General features: G+C 38.4%; 3 protein-coding genes and 1 long non-coding RNA gene across 4 annotated transcripts; 1 reads left to right on the top strand and 3 right to left on the bottom strand.

Annotated features, from left to right (window-relative positions):
- Positions 1-1092: 1092 nt before the first annotated feature.
- LOC125209746 (putative pectinesterase/pectinesterase inhibitor 46) lies at positions 1093-2984 on the bottom strand. The gene is made up of 2 exons (XM_048109330.2): positions 2042-2984; positions 1093-1772 (listed from the first exon to the last, which is right to left on the bottom strand). Exons 1-2 carry the CDS (start codon positions 2982-2984, stop codon positions 1093-1095), a joined length of 1623 nt encoding a protein of 540 aa, XP_047965287.2.
- Positions 2985-4323: 1339 nt separating this feature from the next.
- Positions 4324-7488, bottom strand: YLS7 (trichome birefringence-like protein (DUF828)). Its single transcript, XM_048117402.2, has 4 exons — positions 7195-7488; positions 6212-7047; positions 5455-5729; positions 4324-5317 (listed from the first exon to the last, which is right to left on the bottom strand). The coding sequence occupies exons 2-4, from the start codon at positions 6867-6869 to the stop codon at positions 4529-4531; spliced, it is 1722 nt and encodes a 573-aa protein (XP_047973359.1). The 5' UTR covers positions 6870-7047; positions 7195-7488; the 3' UTR covers positions 4324-4528.
- Positions 7489-10879: 3391 nt separating this feature from the next.
- LOC125216852 (ATP-dependent Clp protease ATP-binding subunit CLPT1, chloroplastic-like) lies at positions 10880-13677 on the top strand. The gene is made up of 6 exons (XM_048118625.2): positions 10880-11213; positions 11300-11335; positions 11473-11582; positions 11825-12004; positions 13213-13340; positions 13427-13677. The coding sequence occupies exons 1-6, from the start codon at positions 10999-11001 to the stop codon at positions 13451-13453; spliced, it is 696 nt and encodes a 231-aa protein (XP_047974582.1). The 5' UTR covers positions 10880-10998; the 3' UTR covers positions 13454-13677.
- A 904-nt stretch (positions 13678-14581) lies between these two features.
- On the bottom strand, positions 14582-15343 carry LOC125216853 (uncharacterized). Its single transcript, XR_007175469.2, has 2 exons — positions 15186-15343; positions 14582-14960 (listed from the first exon to the last, which is right to left on the bottom strand). It is a non-coding gene; the product is annotated as an uncharacterized LOC125216853 (long non-coding RNA).
- Positions 15344-16101: the final 758 nt, after the last annotated feature.

The following is a 16101-nucleotide window of genomic DNA, read 5'->3' as shown; positions in this document are numbered from 1 at the left end:
AAAGTTATGTGTATTTAAATGGAATTGTCAAATGGGCCTGTTTCATTCGGACCCAGCTCGACCCAGGCCCATTAATGGAATGAAGCGGCTTGGGCTGAGTTTCTGAACCCAACTCGGTCTAAACCCACTTGGTAAGGAAGCTGGGTGGGTCGGTCCAACCAAATAACTCAAGAGAGTGATGTTTCTATATTTAGAAATGTGTAATTTAGAGTGATACATAAAAAAAAAAAGTAAAATGTGTCACTCAGAGTGTGACACGGAGAATATGTACTCTCTCCATATTCAAAAAATAGAAACATTTGAAACGATTTTAATGCATAATTGGTAAAGTAAGAGAGATGAAAAGAAAAATAAGTAAAGTAAGAAATATGAGGAGAAAAAGTAGTAAAAGTAGAGTTAGTAGCTAGATTGTGGGGTCCATGTCCTAAGATAGAAAGATTCTAAAATTTCTATTTTTAAGGAACGACCCAAAATGGAAATAGTTGTTTTTTTTTTAAATGGAGGGAGTAACATTTGTGGAGTTAAAATAGTTTTTTTATTTATTTGATATAGCAATATACAATAGTTACTTTGAAATAAATTTTTTTGGCTGAAGTTAAAATAATATCAAGATTTAGTTTTTAGGAGGTTGTTATAACATATATAGAGTTAAAAACTTAAAATAGGTTTGTTTTTGTAGATTTGATATAGCAATATAATAACTTTGAAGTATAATTTTTAGGTTGAAGTTAAAATAATATCAAGATCGAGTTTTTATGATGTTGTTTGATAAGTAATATAATTCTCATCAGGTAAAAAAAAATGGATGGAGTTGTATATTCTAGATTCCGTATTTGAAATGTCAAAATGAAAATTGTCCTATGATTTTATTTAATGATACACACTAATTTATTACACATGCTTAATTTAGTTCATACTACTAAACTTGTTTGAAAGAAACAAATGCAATATATGAATAAAAGGAGAGAAAAACATAATGTTTAATAAAATCCAATAAAACAAATCCATGCGTAACAATGCTACAATGAATTGAGCAGATTCATGTGTAATAATGTAGTTCAAAAATAATAATACTACACTAAATTTGTAAATTCAAAGTCCCGATTTATATGTAACACCCATTTCGTTAATCCATTTGTCTCGATTGATGAATTCCTCAACCGTAAACCTACTAACTTGTTGGGCATTAAGTTTGAGCCTCAAGCCACTCCACTTGACCCTATCACTGGTCCCGGCCCCGGGCCCCCAGTTCCGGTACTCAGCGTAGAAGATGGTGCTCGGGGCCGTGGTGCCAACCCAAGGTAGCCACCCTTTCGGGTCGATGAAGCCCTCCATCTTATTTTGCAAGAAAATGGTCGTGGAGTAATTCTTCCACGGCCGCCCTAAGAAGTTGTTGACCCCGGTCAAGTTGGCCGTGGGTCTAATGATGCAGTTATGGATGGATATGCCCGTGTTTTGGTTCGGATCCTTCTTGCCTTGGGCGGTGATGGTGTTTTTTTGGCCGTGCAAGGGCAGCTTGGGCATAATGTTGCAATTTTGGATCACGACCGTGGCGTTTCCAAAGATGAAGTCCACGGTGCCGTAGATGTCGCACTCGCGGTAGAATTGGCGGTTGGAGTGTGGATAGAGCGTGTCTTGGTACCCGTCCATTTTGCAGCGGTAGAAGGCCGAGCGGTCGGCCGTTGACATAAGGGCCACGGCTTGGCCCTTGCTTGCCCCGGCCGTGTTTACGAACCCCATGTCTCGGACCATGAATCCTTTCCCCTTCACGGCTATTTATGGCAAAAAAAATATCAAAATGTTAAGAAGTTTATAGTTTTGAATCATAGTAAAAAACAAATATTTATGGCAATCAAAATTCTGAAATGTTAATAAGTTTTTAGTAGTTGTCAATCATAGTAGTCAATAAACTTGATTCGCAATTAAAAATTTCACTCATTATGAATTTATTTTAAAGATACTAGAATTAGTAGTAACATATTTTTTGACACAAAAGTGCATGTAAGAGAATAAAGTAGTAGGGAGTAAGAGGATATATTACCAAATGTGGCGGATTGGAATGTGGGAGTTCCATCAGCATGGTTGAGACGGCCGGAAACAATGGTGGCATCCTTTCCATCACCAATCATCATCACATTCCACATCTTCTTCTCTATCCTCACATTTTCAAAATAAGTCCCCCTTTTCACGTATATAACAAACCTCTTTTTACTCTTCTCCGGCACCATCTTCAGCGCCGCCGCGATCGTCGTGTAGCCACCGCTCCCGTCCCTCGCCACCACCGCGTCGAACTTCATCTGCCCCGCCGGCATCTCCAGCATCCTCCGACCGCCGGCCCCGCCGCCGAGTGCTTCCTCGGCCGCGCTGACGAGCGCCAGGCTGTTGCTGGTGTACTCAGTGCAGTTCCCGAGGTGACCCGCGGCGAGGGCCCCGAGCGCCGCTGATGCGGCGCTCAGGTCCTCGACGCACGTCTCCTGGTATGTCGCCGCGGCGCTCAGCCACGTCCTGTGGTCGTGGAGGCTGGCAGCGGCGGAGGACGCGGAGTCGTTGAGGTGGTCGAGCGCCAGGGAGAATAGCTCGCGGCAGCTCTCCAGTGCCGCGAGCGTTCTGTTGTTGTCTGCGACCACCTTCTGCACTGTAGGGTGTTGGAAGAATCCGTCGGCGGCTCGGGAGAGCTCGCCCAAGGAGACTTGGAGGGAGAGCTTGTAGATGTCATGAGGGCTGACGTGGCGCGGTTTTATTAGTGGGGAGAGGCTGGTGTAGCACGTGTTGGGGTATAGGGTCGCGGCGCAGGAGGCCTTCAGGGAGGTGGAAAGGCCTCCTGCGTCTCGAGTTTGAGTGAAGAGGAAGATTCCGCCCATGATGGCGACAAGGACTATGCTGGATACGACGATGATGGTGATGCGTTGGCGCGTTTTCCGACGCGCTGCGACCCCTTCTTGCTCGGCCTCGTTTAGATTGCCGTAGGGGTTGAAGCTAGCCATGGTGAGTTACTTATTGTTGATTATGGGTTTGATATTTTTTTAGAGTGTGTGTGTATATATAGTATGAGATTTGGTGATATTTTTGGTATTAATTATACAAGGAAGGCTCCATATTTTTGAAAGGGATCGCAGTGACGATCATGTCATGCAATAGAATTTTTGTTTGATGATTTATTAATGGAAATATTTAAATCATAAGTGTGTAATGTCATGGGGGAATTAAAGTGGACTATTCTTGATTATACCTAATTATTAAAATCTTCATACAACGTCTTCAACTTGGGTAGATTCAATACTTATTCATTAGACTCCATTTTAATTGACATTAGATAAAACTGATTATGTTTAATCGTTTGCAAATCGTATAATGAACCACATTTATAAAGTTAAATTTGATAAAGAGTTTGTAGAATTCGACTTTTGACTTAAAAAAAATTGTTTGGTGACTAGAAATGTTTATCAAATACTTAATTGCGTTTTTTTCAATTATTGATAATGTTAGTAAGGTTAATTAAATAAGGTATATAGAGCTAGTATAATTGGTAAGATTCTGCACTAGAAAATAATTTGACTAATGATTTTAAATTCCTTTTTTGTAGATTTTACTTATAAGAAAAGATATAAACAAAGAAAGTAGTTCAATTTTCCATATTCTTATTTTCTGGCCTTTCTTATAGATTCTCTTTCCTAATTTCAAGATTCTTACATAGAAAATTATTATTTTTATTTATTTTACTACAGTACAAACGGTATAATAAACGAATTATAGAAATGTATTTCAAAGCAAAGATATTCGAAAATCAAATTCTTCAATGCCCTAATAAACACAATAATTTACACCACCATAACTTATATTTACACCATTGATCAGACCTACTTAATACAGTATGAATCATTCTATTTTCCTTCCTACATATGCATCCTTTTAATAAAAGTTACTACATCATATCTCATTATTTATTATAAATTAATTGAACAGAAAATGATCAACACAATAGCAGCTGCTCAGAAACATCAAGAACTGAAAATCCATACTGTCAAAACATAAAAGGCTCAAAAAATCAACAAGAGTGATCAGTTTCTATCCCAAAGGAAGCATACAGCATATATTTCTCGAACACGCCACAATCTGCAGACGACCATATATCGGTAGCATAACAGCATCACCTATAGGAGAACAAAGTAGCATAGAATATACTCGTTAGAGGAGACAAACCTGATCTCGTGGCAAGATTTCCCAGCTCATCGGGTTTTCAACGATTCACTGTGTCATAGGATCATCAGCTCCTAGACGTTAACGTCCATCTAAATATGCATGAATTATAAGATAAACTTACAATTACAGAAAGGGTCTGTTAAAGTTTATATTTCTCAATAAGAAGAGTACATGGGATGAACAAGACAGGGCTCATTCATCCATTAAGTTACAGAAAGCTTTCTAACATCAAGTAGTATTCTATGGCCGAATGGAAAAAAAACATTTCTTCTGTATAACAAATAATATAACAGAATCAAACATGAGTTAACTCTGAAGAAAATTTTACTTAGTCATGGGATTCTCGTCTTATAATTTCATATACCAGCTCGTTCCATGTATCTACTGGACCTGGCATGCACCAATGCAAGCAATCCTGTGGCGGGGGCTTACCATCTGGCCCTCGCTTAGTAATCTTATTAGGATCTGGGCTTCGATATGGACCTGGATGCCCATCATGGCGATAGGAAAAGGCTTCTGTAATGTCCATCAATTTCAGTTTCGACTTGTTTGTCTTTTTCTCTACTGCACGATTGAATCCGTTGACTTGTTTCTCATGCATTATATTGGTAAAGCCGTTTTCAACTATTGCACCTTCCAGGGGCCTTTCTTTCCCGGTACACGATCCTCCAGTGTTCCATGCTCCACCCTCGTAATGATCTGGAGAAAAGCTGCGGACAATGGTTACACCAGTGTAATTTGGGTGTGTGCCCATGGCAGTAAGAATTGTTTCCACAGATACTCCAAAAGCATCAATGTTGTTGATTTTCTTTTCACGGGACTTATCTGGCCACCACAATTGCCCCCCTACGATCTCATTGTTCAATATGTATACTGACTGCTTCGCAAACCAATGGCCAGACGAAAGGACAATTACATCAAACTCTGTGATATATTGCATGAAGCCCTCATCAGGCGCGTCAAGATGGAGCTTAGTCACACCGGCAGGAGCATAATCAAATGGTTCAGAGGTCTGATGAACAAGCCACGAGGACCATATGCGAACAATCGTTGTAGATGTAGATCTGAAATAATATCGTTGCATTTTCTTATTACCTCTGTTTTTAGGGGCTTCAGCCTGTGAGAACACAAAAATATCAGGTTAACTCAATATGTGATCCTAAACAGATAATTGACATAGCAATGAGCTAGAAAATCAATCACGATGGTCGTCTATACAAATCAGAAATTAAATGGAAGAACTGTTCCTCTCACCTGCCACAGGATACACAACATCGACTCCATTTGATTTCTTGCAACTGAATCACCTATAAAAGCTAATGTTTTTCCTCTCATTAGCTCAAGGAACTTCTTTGGATCAAACCTAGGAATGTCACACTGGGATGGTTTCCATCTCCAGTTCTCATAATCTTTGTCTGGTCTTCCATTTCCTTGGCAGTTCTGCATCTGAGTGATTATGGGGCACGAGTCGTTCCTATATAATGGTCCAGCTTCATCATGAATCCATTTTCCATGATAAAGATCACAATCTGCAGCATGAGTAAAACAGATCGGTATGCATAAACTGCTGAAAAAGGACTAGTTCGGCTTAACATACAAAGTGAGTTTTTACTACAGCACTATGCATATGATGGTACCAACATATCTTCTAATTTACATACTGGGGTACAATCTAGCACAAACACATATCACTATCTGCAGTTATAATTACTAGTATCATAAACTTAGCCAAATAATCAAAATGTTCCTAAATTTGGATGGTAAAACCAGGTTCCCTTTGCCAATACAAAGCACTGGAAATTGAATTATTAGCAACACCAAAAAGAGATCCAGGAATACAGTAACATCCAACTTATGAGTTATGAAATGCAAATCAATTTGGTGATACGGTGACAAAGTTACTAAAATCCAACTTAGGAAGAGAAACCAAAGGGGCTAATGAGAAGATAAAATGAGCAGAAGAGTATAAGAAGACATAAAGATGTCAAGAAACATTTCAGGAGTACAGTACCTGCTTCAGCAACATTAGGTTGGCTCGAGTCGGTGGCAGCACCAGAAGAATCAACACTCTCTGCCAACTCGGTTGGTTTATCACTGAAGGCGATTGATGCATTTCCCTCAAACGAACTATCAGGAAGCATTGTATTGTTACTGTCACTCCTTTCTCCCTCAGGCTGTGGAAGCTTATCCCCCAAATTCCCAGATTCTACTTGGCCTGACTCGGATGCTTCATCCTTAGCCCCTTGTACCAAAGCTCCCTTGCTATCACCTTCACCAGATTCATCAAGTTTGGGACCATCATCCTTAGCCCCTTCGACCAAAGCTCCCTTGCTATCACCTTCACCAGATTCATCAAGTTTAGGACCATCATTGACTTCATTCTGGTGATCCGCAAGAACAGTTACATTTGATTTGTCTCCTTCAACAAACGGCTGAACAATGTGCTCAGACTCTGAAGCCGAAAGATTGAGGGATGAATCCGAATCAAGCTTTCTCGGGCTAGTAGCACCATAGAAATACTCATGAATCGTAGAGCCAATAGGTTGTGAGACCAACACAGTTGAAGCAAGCAGTAAGAATAAGGCAAGCCCTCCAACTGAGGCAATAATCGACAGAAGGGCCTTCGGATACGAAGTTTTTTGCCAATCCTTGAATGAAACAGATTTCATTTCTGTCTTTCAAACAAACACACTTCTACAATATCCAAGCATTCCAATAGCTACTTACAAAATCTATGCTACAGCAACTTGCAAATTTGGTCGAATTTCAATTAGATTTACCTATAACGTATAAGCTACAACATCCATCCTCCAAAACTTCTTCACCGATTCAACCCAATCTCATCAGCTACAAAATGCAAAGACGATATTCAGAAAAACCGAAAAGCAAGTCACATTTTGCATCATTTAACAAAAACACAGCCACATCAACAAGAAAAATCCAGATTTGGCAAGGATTTCATAATTCAACTGTAAATTCAAACGAATTTCTTACCTCAAAAACCAAGAAGAAGCAGAAGGTCGCGCAAAATCGAATTGCAGGCTCAAGATAATTTGAAAGGGGGAAAGCAGAAGATCAATTCAATTGACATACATTAGATTTTGGATCTTGAAAGGTCAAAAAATGAATCGATTGAGGTAATGAGCTGGGATTTTAGGGATTGAATTGATGGTTTAGGATGAATGATTAAACTAAGTAAGAATGATAGCTGGCGTTAATGGCACGACCGCACGATCTTCAGTTCCTCGTTCAAATGGAACAAGCTTTGGACGGTTAATTCAATAGTTAGAAAGAGAATTACAACAAATAAATTTGAATAGTTGGTACATAATTATGATTAAATCGTGAACCAACCAATAATTTGTCTTAACTAACAATAAATGATTTACTCTTACTCATACTTATTTACCTAATTATTTTGGTAGTTAATGAAAATGAAATGCAATTCAATTTGATAGTTTGTTAATTATTCAAAACATAAAGTTGCAATTCAAATAATTAATATTCGAAATCCAAAAATCCAATCTGAATCATGTTCATATTTAAAATTTGGTTTGGATCTAATTGAAATTTTTAAAATTTATTCGGATGTTCAGATTGAATATAATAAATCTGAATTAATCTGACATTCGAAATATATTTATATACTATATACACTATGTATGTAATAAAAATATTTTATACTATATTTTTGAGTTAGATATAATGATATTTGGTCCTTATTAGATAATCAGATTTTGATATTGAATATTTAAATTTTGGATATTTCGTATAGGATGAAATTTCAGATTTTTAGACAATTCAAATTAGATCTAATTAATTTTTTGTAAACACTCAGATTTTTTAATCAGATTAGAGCACTCCCAATGGTGCCGGCTAAAAGTCGGCGTTTTTTCACCGTCTATCGCCGAGTTATCGCCGACCAATGGGAGAGGCCGGCGATAATTCGGCGATTTTTCCTCCCGTTTTATCGCCAATCGGCGAAAAATCGTCGGATTATCGCCGACCACTGTGGGCGATAATTCGGCGATAAATATATTTTTTATTTTTTTTTTAATTTCCCCCCTATAAATACACACCTTCTCTTCATTCTCTCCCCATCCCCATCCCTTTTCTCGCTTCATTCTCTCCTCATCCTCATCCCTTTTCTCTCTTCATTTATTTTCTCTCTCTCCATCTATATTTAATGAATTCTGAATCGTCTTCTCATTCTCGGTCCGACAAGGAGATATCTCATTCTTCTTCCGAAGAGGAGGTACCTCCCGCTCCCACCGGATGGGATGTCGCGGGTTTCGCCAACAACCCAGTCAACAACTATATCTCCCGTTTCATACAAAGCGAGCTTGCTCGAATGCAGCAGCCACCCCAACGGCCAATCCGCAGGCGGCGCCGATACATCCCCCGCGACCACGCTGGTGGGCACGATCGGCTGTTCGCCGATTATTTTGCTGAGGAACCACGTTATCCGGCAGATGTATTTCGTCGCCGATTCAGAATGCGCCGCTCCCTCTTCCTGCGCATTGTTAATGCGTTGTCCGCGCGTTACCCTGAGTTCCGGCTCCAGCGAGACGCCACAGGGAAGCCCGGTCTATCGCCCCTGCAGAAATGCACTGTTGCCATCCGACAATTGGCATATGGAGGGTCCGCCGACATGTTCGATGAGTATCTGCAATGCGGCGAGACGACTGACAACGAGTGCCTGAAGAATTTTTGTCAGGGCGTGCGAGAGATATTTGGGGAGCACTACCTTCGCTCGCCGGACGCAGCTGACTGCCAGTTCCTGCTGGATTGGCACTGGAGGAGCCACGGCTTTCCGGGGATGCTCGGCAGCATCGACTGTATGCACTGGCAGTGGAAGAACTGCCCAACCGCGTGGCGAGGCCAGTTCACTACCGGCTACAAAGGTACGCATCCCACCATCATTCTTGAAGCCGTTGCCGACCAACGGCTTTGGATTTGGCATGCTTATTTTGGTATAGCCGGGTCGAACAACGACCTAAATGTTCTCAATTCCTCGCCCCTTTTCAACGAGCGGGTCAACGGGTTAGGCCCCTCCATCGAATTCACGGCCAATGGCAATGTGCATAACATGGGGTACTACCTAGCTGACGGCATCTATCCGCAATGGCCCGTGTTTTTGAAGACGATCAGATGTCCAATCGGAGATAGTAGAAAGTATTTTGCCCGAGCGCAAGAGTCTGCGCTCAAGGATGTGGAGAGGGCGTTTGGGGTGCTCCAATCGCGATTTGCACTGGTAAAGGGCCCGACGCGCTTTTTCTACCAGGGGGATATTGCCGACATCATGTATGCGTGCATCATCATGCATAACATGATCATCGATGATGAACACGAAGGCGTCCTCAACGTCACCAACGACACTAGTGTTGCATCATCGAGTCACGGTGTCTCAACCGAGTCCGAGTCCGCCCGCCGGGGTGTACCGTACAACGAACATGAACGGTTCAAGGCGTTCATGGACATACACCAGAAGGAGGCCCATCGAGCACTACAACACGATATGATCGAAGAATTGTGGGCAAATAGAAACCGCGCCCACCGCCCTTGAATTTTTTAACTTTGAATTTTTTTTCCATTCCTGTACTATTTTTTTTTTTATTAATTTTCGTCGTTGTAATGTTTACCCGTGTTTAATACAACGAACTTTATTACTATTATTTGTTTTGTCTTATAAATTAAATTAGCTAGCTTTATTATATAAAAAAATAAAACAATTAAATTAGTGATGATGTAAAAATGAAATGTTGAGTTAGGGAGAAATAAGGGAGAAACCATTTGAGCAGTTGGCTAAAAGTTGGCTAAAAACTGGGGATAAATTATGGTGCTGATGTGGCAGGAATTAGGGAGAAATAAGGGAGGTTTTAGGGAAATTGTTGGGAATGCTCTTAGACAAATTCCAATCCAAAATTTGAATATGGTCTCCTAAAATAAGGATTGACACACAGTTAACATAAATAATATTACTCCCTTATCCCACTATATTCAAATGGAACATCTTAAAAAAATACTACTTTCATCCCTTAAAATTTGTCTCACTTTAACCTGACACGGGTTTTAAAAAATATAATGGGAAATGAGTTGAAAAAGTTAGTGGATTGTGCGTCCTAGTTTTATATACTCCCTTCGTCCCACAAAAGATGTCACACTTGTGGGACGGCACGAGATTTTAGGAAGTGTTATTTTGTGTGCTAAATGGAGAGAAATAATATTATTTTTATATTCACGTGAGAGAGAACTTTTTCTAAAAATGGAAATGTGACATCTTTTGTGGGACAAACTAAAAAGGAAAGTGTGATATCTTTTATGGGACGGAAGGAATATTAGTATTATAATAAAATATGGGTATGAATGAGTTAGTGAAATAAATGGTACAAATTTCCGGGATAGTAAAATTTAGTATCATTTAAAAATAACACATGAGAAATAGGGAGTTGAGGAGTACTTATTATTTTTCTTAAATTTTGAAGTCATAAAAATCTTTATTAGGCACTCCATAAAATCAAAAACGTTTTGCAAGTATCAAGAAAACTCTAATCATATCAAACTAGCTATCAATTGTTGGGCCCATTATAAAACGGGCCGGACCCATCGTAATAATTTCACCCGACCCGGCCCAATGAAATCGTTCTTCAAACAACCTATCTCCTCTACAAACACTGCAAAATCCGCACAAGAGAAGCAAAAAATTTCCCTCTGTTTATCACAATTAAGGAGAAATTCGACGAGCCCAGAAGAAATTTCTAGTTCCAAAGTTCTGAAGAAGAATCCCGGAGTTAATTAATGGCCACTCAAGGACTGTCAGTGTTCTCAATTACGCCCATTTCTTCAGCTGCATCTCAGTCCCGCACAAAATCCTTCGAGCAATCGTTGAATTTCAATCCACAGAGTACTTTTTTGGGCGCCAAGCTCTCGACCCAGCTCTCAAATTCCAGTCTTGTTGCCTCGAAACGACGTAGTTACGCTGTCGCCACCATCTCCTTCAGCCTGCCCAGCATGTAATATTCAGTTTCTTGTATGAGAAAAACCATTCTTCTGTTATCGCATTGAAAGTAAATTTGATTTGTTACTTTGGGTTTTGCAGACAGACAGATGGGCTTAAAAATGATGAGAGGGCCAAGTAAGATTTTGTTGTGGTTCATTTTCTTTATTTCCCTTTTTTTTGGTTGCAATTGTTAATTTTCGTGAATTGTATTATTGATGTGGCTTGAGCATTCTTGTGATTCTGTTGCTGTGTTACAACAATGGTGATTGCAGATGGTCAGCTAGGGCGATTAAATCGTTCGCTATGGGCGAATTGGAGGCACGGAAGCTCAAGTATCCGAACACCGGGACAGAGGCTCTACTCATGGGCATTTTGGTTGAAGGTCTGAAATAAACCTATTGCTGCTTTATTCCAGTTATTTAGAGCTTATATTTGTACCCAAATCTCGATTTTGTTACTAAAATATGGTTGTTTAAGTTTTATGTCAAATGTAAATTTTCTCAAGAATCTGATTTTGTTTATAAAGCTGTTTACTCAACAAAGATGGAAAGATCTTTTTGGTGTTGAGCTGAAATAGCATCTCTGCTGATTGTTGATCATGAAGCTCAATTGTTGATCCTGCAGGAACCAGTTTGGCAGCAAAGTTTTTGAGGGACAATGGCATTACACTCTTTAAGGTGCGGGATGAGATTGTAAAATTGATAGGGAAATCAGACATGTATTATTTCAGTCCTGAGCATCCTCCGTTGACTGAACCGGCCCAGAAGGCTCTTGATTGGGCAATTGAGGAGAAGCTGAAGTCAGGTACAAATATTTTTTAACATACCATGTCATTTAGTGGGCTTCTTTCATATCTTTATATCATCATTTCATTCAAATGTGTATTTGCTAATTTCATTGTTGTATTGTTTTAACCACATTTCGGTAGAGCTACTTTTTTCACAGAAACTTGAGTAGAAAATATTGTCTATAGCTTCTCTTATCTTTCTTAGTTAATCTACTTTAGAATACGTGTTTCCCAATGCGTTCGAATTTCAAAAAATTTGGAGCTTGTTTGGTTTTTTGAGGGGAATCAACAAATTGAGCATACCCAGCAGTAAGGATTCAAAGTAAGTTCAGGTTTACATGCATCTTTGTGTCATTTCTTTCCGGTTCTCTCATTTCAAACCCGTCAACCAAACCAAAACTGGAACCAATCCTTCTCCCCAATACGAAACTAAAACGAAATTGGTGACATGCGGCTTTCAACACAGCATTGGTTCAGCTTGAAATAGAGAGGGTGTAATCCAACAAAACACCAGAAATTGATTGCTAGTCTAATTTGTGTACTTTTACAAGATAGACTCATTTGAGGTTTGTTCCATCGGGATACACGCCCGCATCCCAACTAGCTTAGCTTTTCTCGTTCTCATAATGAAATAATGTGGCAAGCACCCAACATCTCGATCCAGAGCTGAATCTTGACTCACATTTATTCCTCAGGTACTATGTTTGGGTAGACACGGGATTAAATTGGCGTTGGTATAAATGTCACAGAAGCCTTGAGTAGACTGTAGCCGTTACTCGTTAGTTGAGATGTACTTTTGTTTATTTACGGGTTTTGTTTTATAGATATAGTAATTTGCAGTCCAGTATTTCCGAGTTTGCTTGCATTTCCTAGATGTCATAGAAGCCTTGTGTACACCACATTTGTCCTCTCTTCCTCCTCTCGCCCACTCCTCCACGACCACTACCACAATGTGGGCTTCCATACAACATAGATCTAGGATTAGGGTTCGCTGCTTTTGCCTATATATATATATATATGTCCTCTACTTGTAATTGTATCTGAAAATTATATAGTGAAACCACTGTCTTGCCATTGCCCCCCCGTATATAGTTGCACAAAATATCAAATTGGGTAAACAATTCCAGTGTTTATTTTGTTTTGTTCGTGATTCCTTGTGTTTATTTCCTAACGAGTACATCCATTGGCCATGGTGCATTTTAACTAAAACTCAGTTGGGATGCAGGCGAAAGCGGTGAAATAACAGCAGCACATATACTTCTCGGAATTTGGGCACAAAAAGAGGCTGCAGGTCATAAGATACTGGCTGGATTTGGTTTTGATGATGCGAAGGCTGCAGAACTAGCTAAAAATGTAGGCTAACATAAATATTTGGATTCACATTATAACAATCACTTCAGTTTCGTTCACTAAAGCTGCTCCCGTTTACATGCGTGCAGATGGATAAGGATACAATTTACAAGTGACCTCTTCAATTTGTCTGAGAATCTTGAATCATTCATTCAGGTACATTTGAAAGGGGGAAATGGTTCTTGGCTGAATGATATCGGTTTATAGATTAATTTCAACAGGAATGACGCTCTCTGTAGCTTTTGTTTCGATTTTTCCGTCATACACTGTAAACCCTGATATTCTTAATGTCACCATTGATTATACCCGTCTGCTTTATGAAATCGTTTCTGTAGCTTTATTTTGGATCGTCGTGGATCGTCATGTTCCATTTTTGTGGATGTATTTTCGACAAAATAATACGTATGATGATTTATAGACTTTCCAGCTTTATTTGGTTATTTCTGTGCCCCAAAAATTGTTCGTGCATCGGATCGGATTGACACGAATTATGAAATAATTAACCATTTATATATGTGTTAGAATTATGAATCCAGATTTGATTTTTGTCAAACTGTACGTGCATAAAATAAGTGCACAAAAATGCTAATCCTGTGTTGGTAGATGTTAAGACTTTATTGACATTAATTGAAACTTACAATTATACAAAAGGAATTATATTTGGATTAAATGATATACAACGATCATTATTCTTTTTGGCATACGTCCAATCCTACCTAATACTAATAATTATTATTGTAACATTAAAATATGATGAATTCACAATTAGAAACGGATTTTGGATCCAGATCCAACCCCTTTGATATTATATTTAGATTATGTTGTAGTGCATGTTTAATATTCCACTTTTGACATTTTAAAAGTGCAAACTGTAATTTATATAACAAGAAAGATGAGAGTTCTTATCTCTTATTCAAAGTCAAGCATAGAAACAAGATTAAAATTTCATCTTTTATGACAAATGAGATCCATAGTTTCGGGTTTTTATGAATCTAGATCTATACCTCATTCTCTCGTTAGATCTTATGAACATGCTTCTCCATCACTTGGATTTATAAAGCTAACAAATGATGACTAAAATCATCCACAAGACCACAACTAACTTAGAACTCTATCATTCATGATCTAACCATTTGTTTGTCAAATTTATTTATTTTTAACCTTAAATTTCAATATTTCAAAAATAAAATTAAAAAAAATATTTTTGAAAAGTCGTGTATCGATACGTGTACTTTATACTGAAATTTATACATTGAAATCATAGTTTAATTTCAAATAGACTACCAGCTAGTCGAAAACACAATCACATATAATTTTAAACCTAAAAATAAATAAAAGGAAAAAAACCCGACTATTCCCAACATTGTACTACTTTCATTTCCGTGAATTGCACCGTACGTAACTGCGATCCGACTATGCTGTACTTGAATTAGCGTCCGCGTTGTGCATGCTCTAGCGACGTGATCTATGGTAATGATTGGGTCTCTTGTGATCCCTTTAGAATGTCCACAGCACATGATTGTACTCTCTCACCTAATAACGGGCTGCTCTCCGCTGACTCCTTTGTGCTCGGTCCCCATAACATTAATCCAATCTCTACCGTCGTATACGAAAACCCTCCAACTGCGTCGCCATTTTGAAAATTCTCAATATAATTTAAAAATATATAATTGCTAAAATTAATTTCAGATATAACTAATGTAGGATATATATTAATTGAGCATATTTAGTCACTACAAAAATAAGTTGATAAAACCCACTTTTCTTGTGATGGAATGAAATAGAGTACTAAAATTGAACATAAAGAAGGCATATCAAATTTATTAATGTAGGAGAAAGATGGATTACCTAAGAAAACAAGAAATGCGATATCAGAGATGGACAACTCTCCCTTAAAAGCGTAAAAAACGAGCAAGGCGAGAATAGCTAAAGTCGCAAAAGCAGAGAGGATAAATTGAGAAGGAGAAGCCCCCACTCTCATCTTGACGGCTTTCTGCAGAATGTTATCCAATGAATCAAGAATGATTAAATATATAGGTGAAATGGAGGGTTTTTTATTTCAATGAAGTAACGACATTATGGATGAGGGGTTGTCACATCATGCTTATTGTATACATTACATGTGAACTACTACCTTCAAATATATATTATTATACTAATAACTAACGTAAGAGAGAGAAATGTGGTTACAATAATTTACATTATGTGAACTTCACCAACATTATAAAATAATGTCTACGGTTATGAAGTAGTTCAAAAAAATCATGAAATTGGTCTAAGTTCTGATACGTTCCTCAACTTTAAAATTAATAGGAAAATGAAGTTTGAATTTGTTAGCCATTATTCTAAGGTGACTTTTGGTGAAAGCGGACAAAAAATTATATGCGGACGTCACTGCTAATGAGTTAAACGATGATGTCTATTCATACAAAAACGATATCATTAAGCTGAAAAACATCAACAAATATAATACACATAGGATTCCAAATTTTTTCGCCGTGAAATGAATGTGAACAAATTCAAATTAGCTTCATGATTACAGTATTTCTGGTCAGTGGCTAGTCAGTCAGCCACACCATCCAAAATTAATACGCATTTGCACTGCTTCATTAAAATTGATTAACGTATGTACAAGAAAATTTCGATATGAGCCATTTGCAAAAAAGTGAACTATTGTGATTTTAAATTCAAATCTTCAAAGTTACATGATCCATCGAAATTGATCTAATTTAAATAGCAATTAGCCCAATAAAAAACACAAAAT

This window comes from Salvia hispanica, chromosome 3 (genome assembly GCF_029641045.1).
Source record: "Salvia hispanica isolate PSC_SH4W2 chromosome 3, Shi_PSC_v1, whole genome shotgun sequence".
Classification (NCBI taxonomy): domain Eukaryota; kingdom Viridiplantae; phylum Streptophyta; class Magnoliopsida; order Lamiales; family Lamiaceae; genus Salvia; species Salvia hispanica.
The sequence above is the reverse complement of the archived record's forward strand: the minus strand, read 5'-3'. Positions and strand labels throughout refer to the sequence as shown.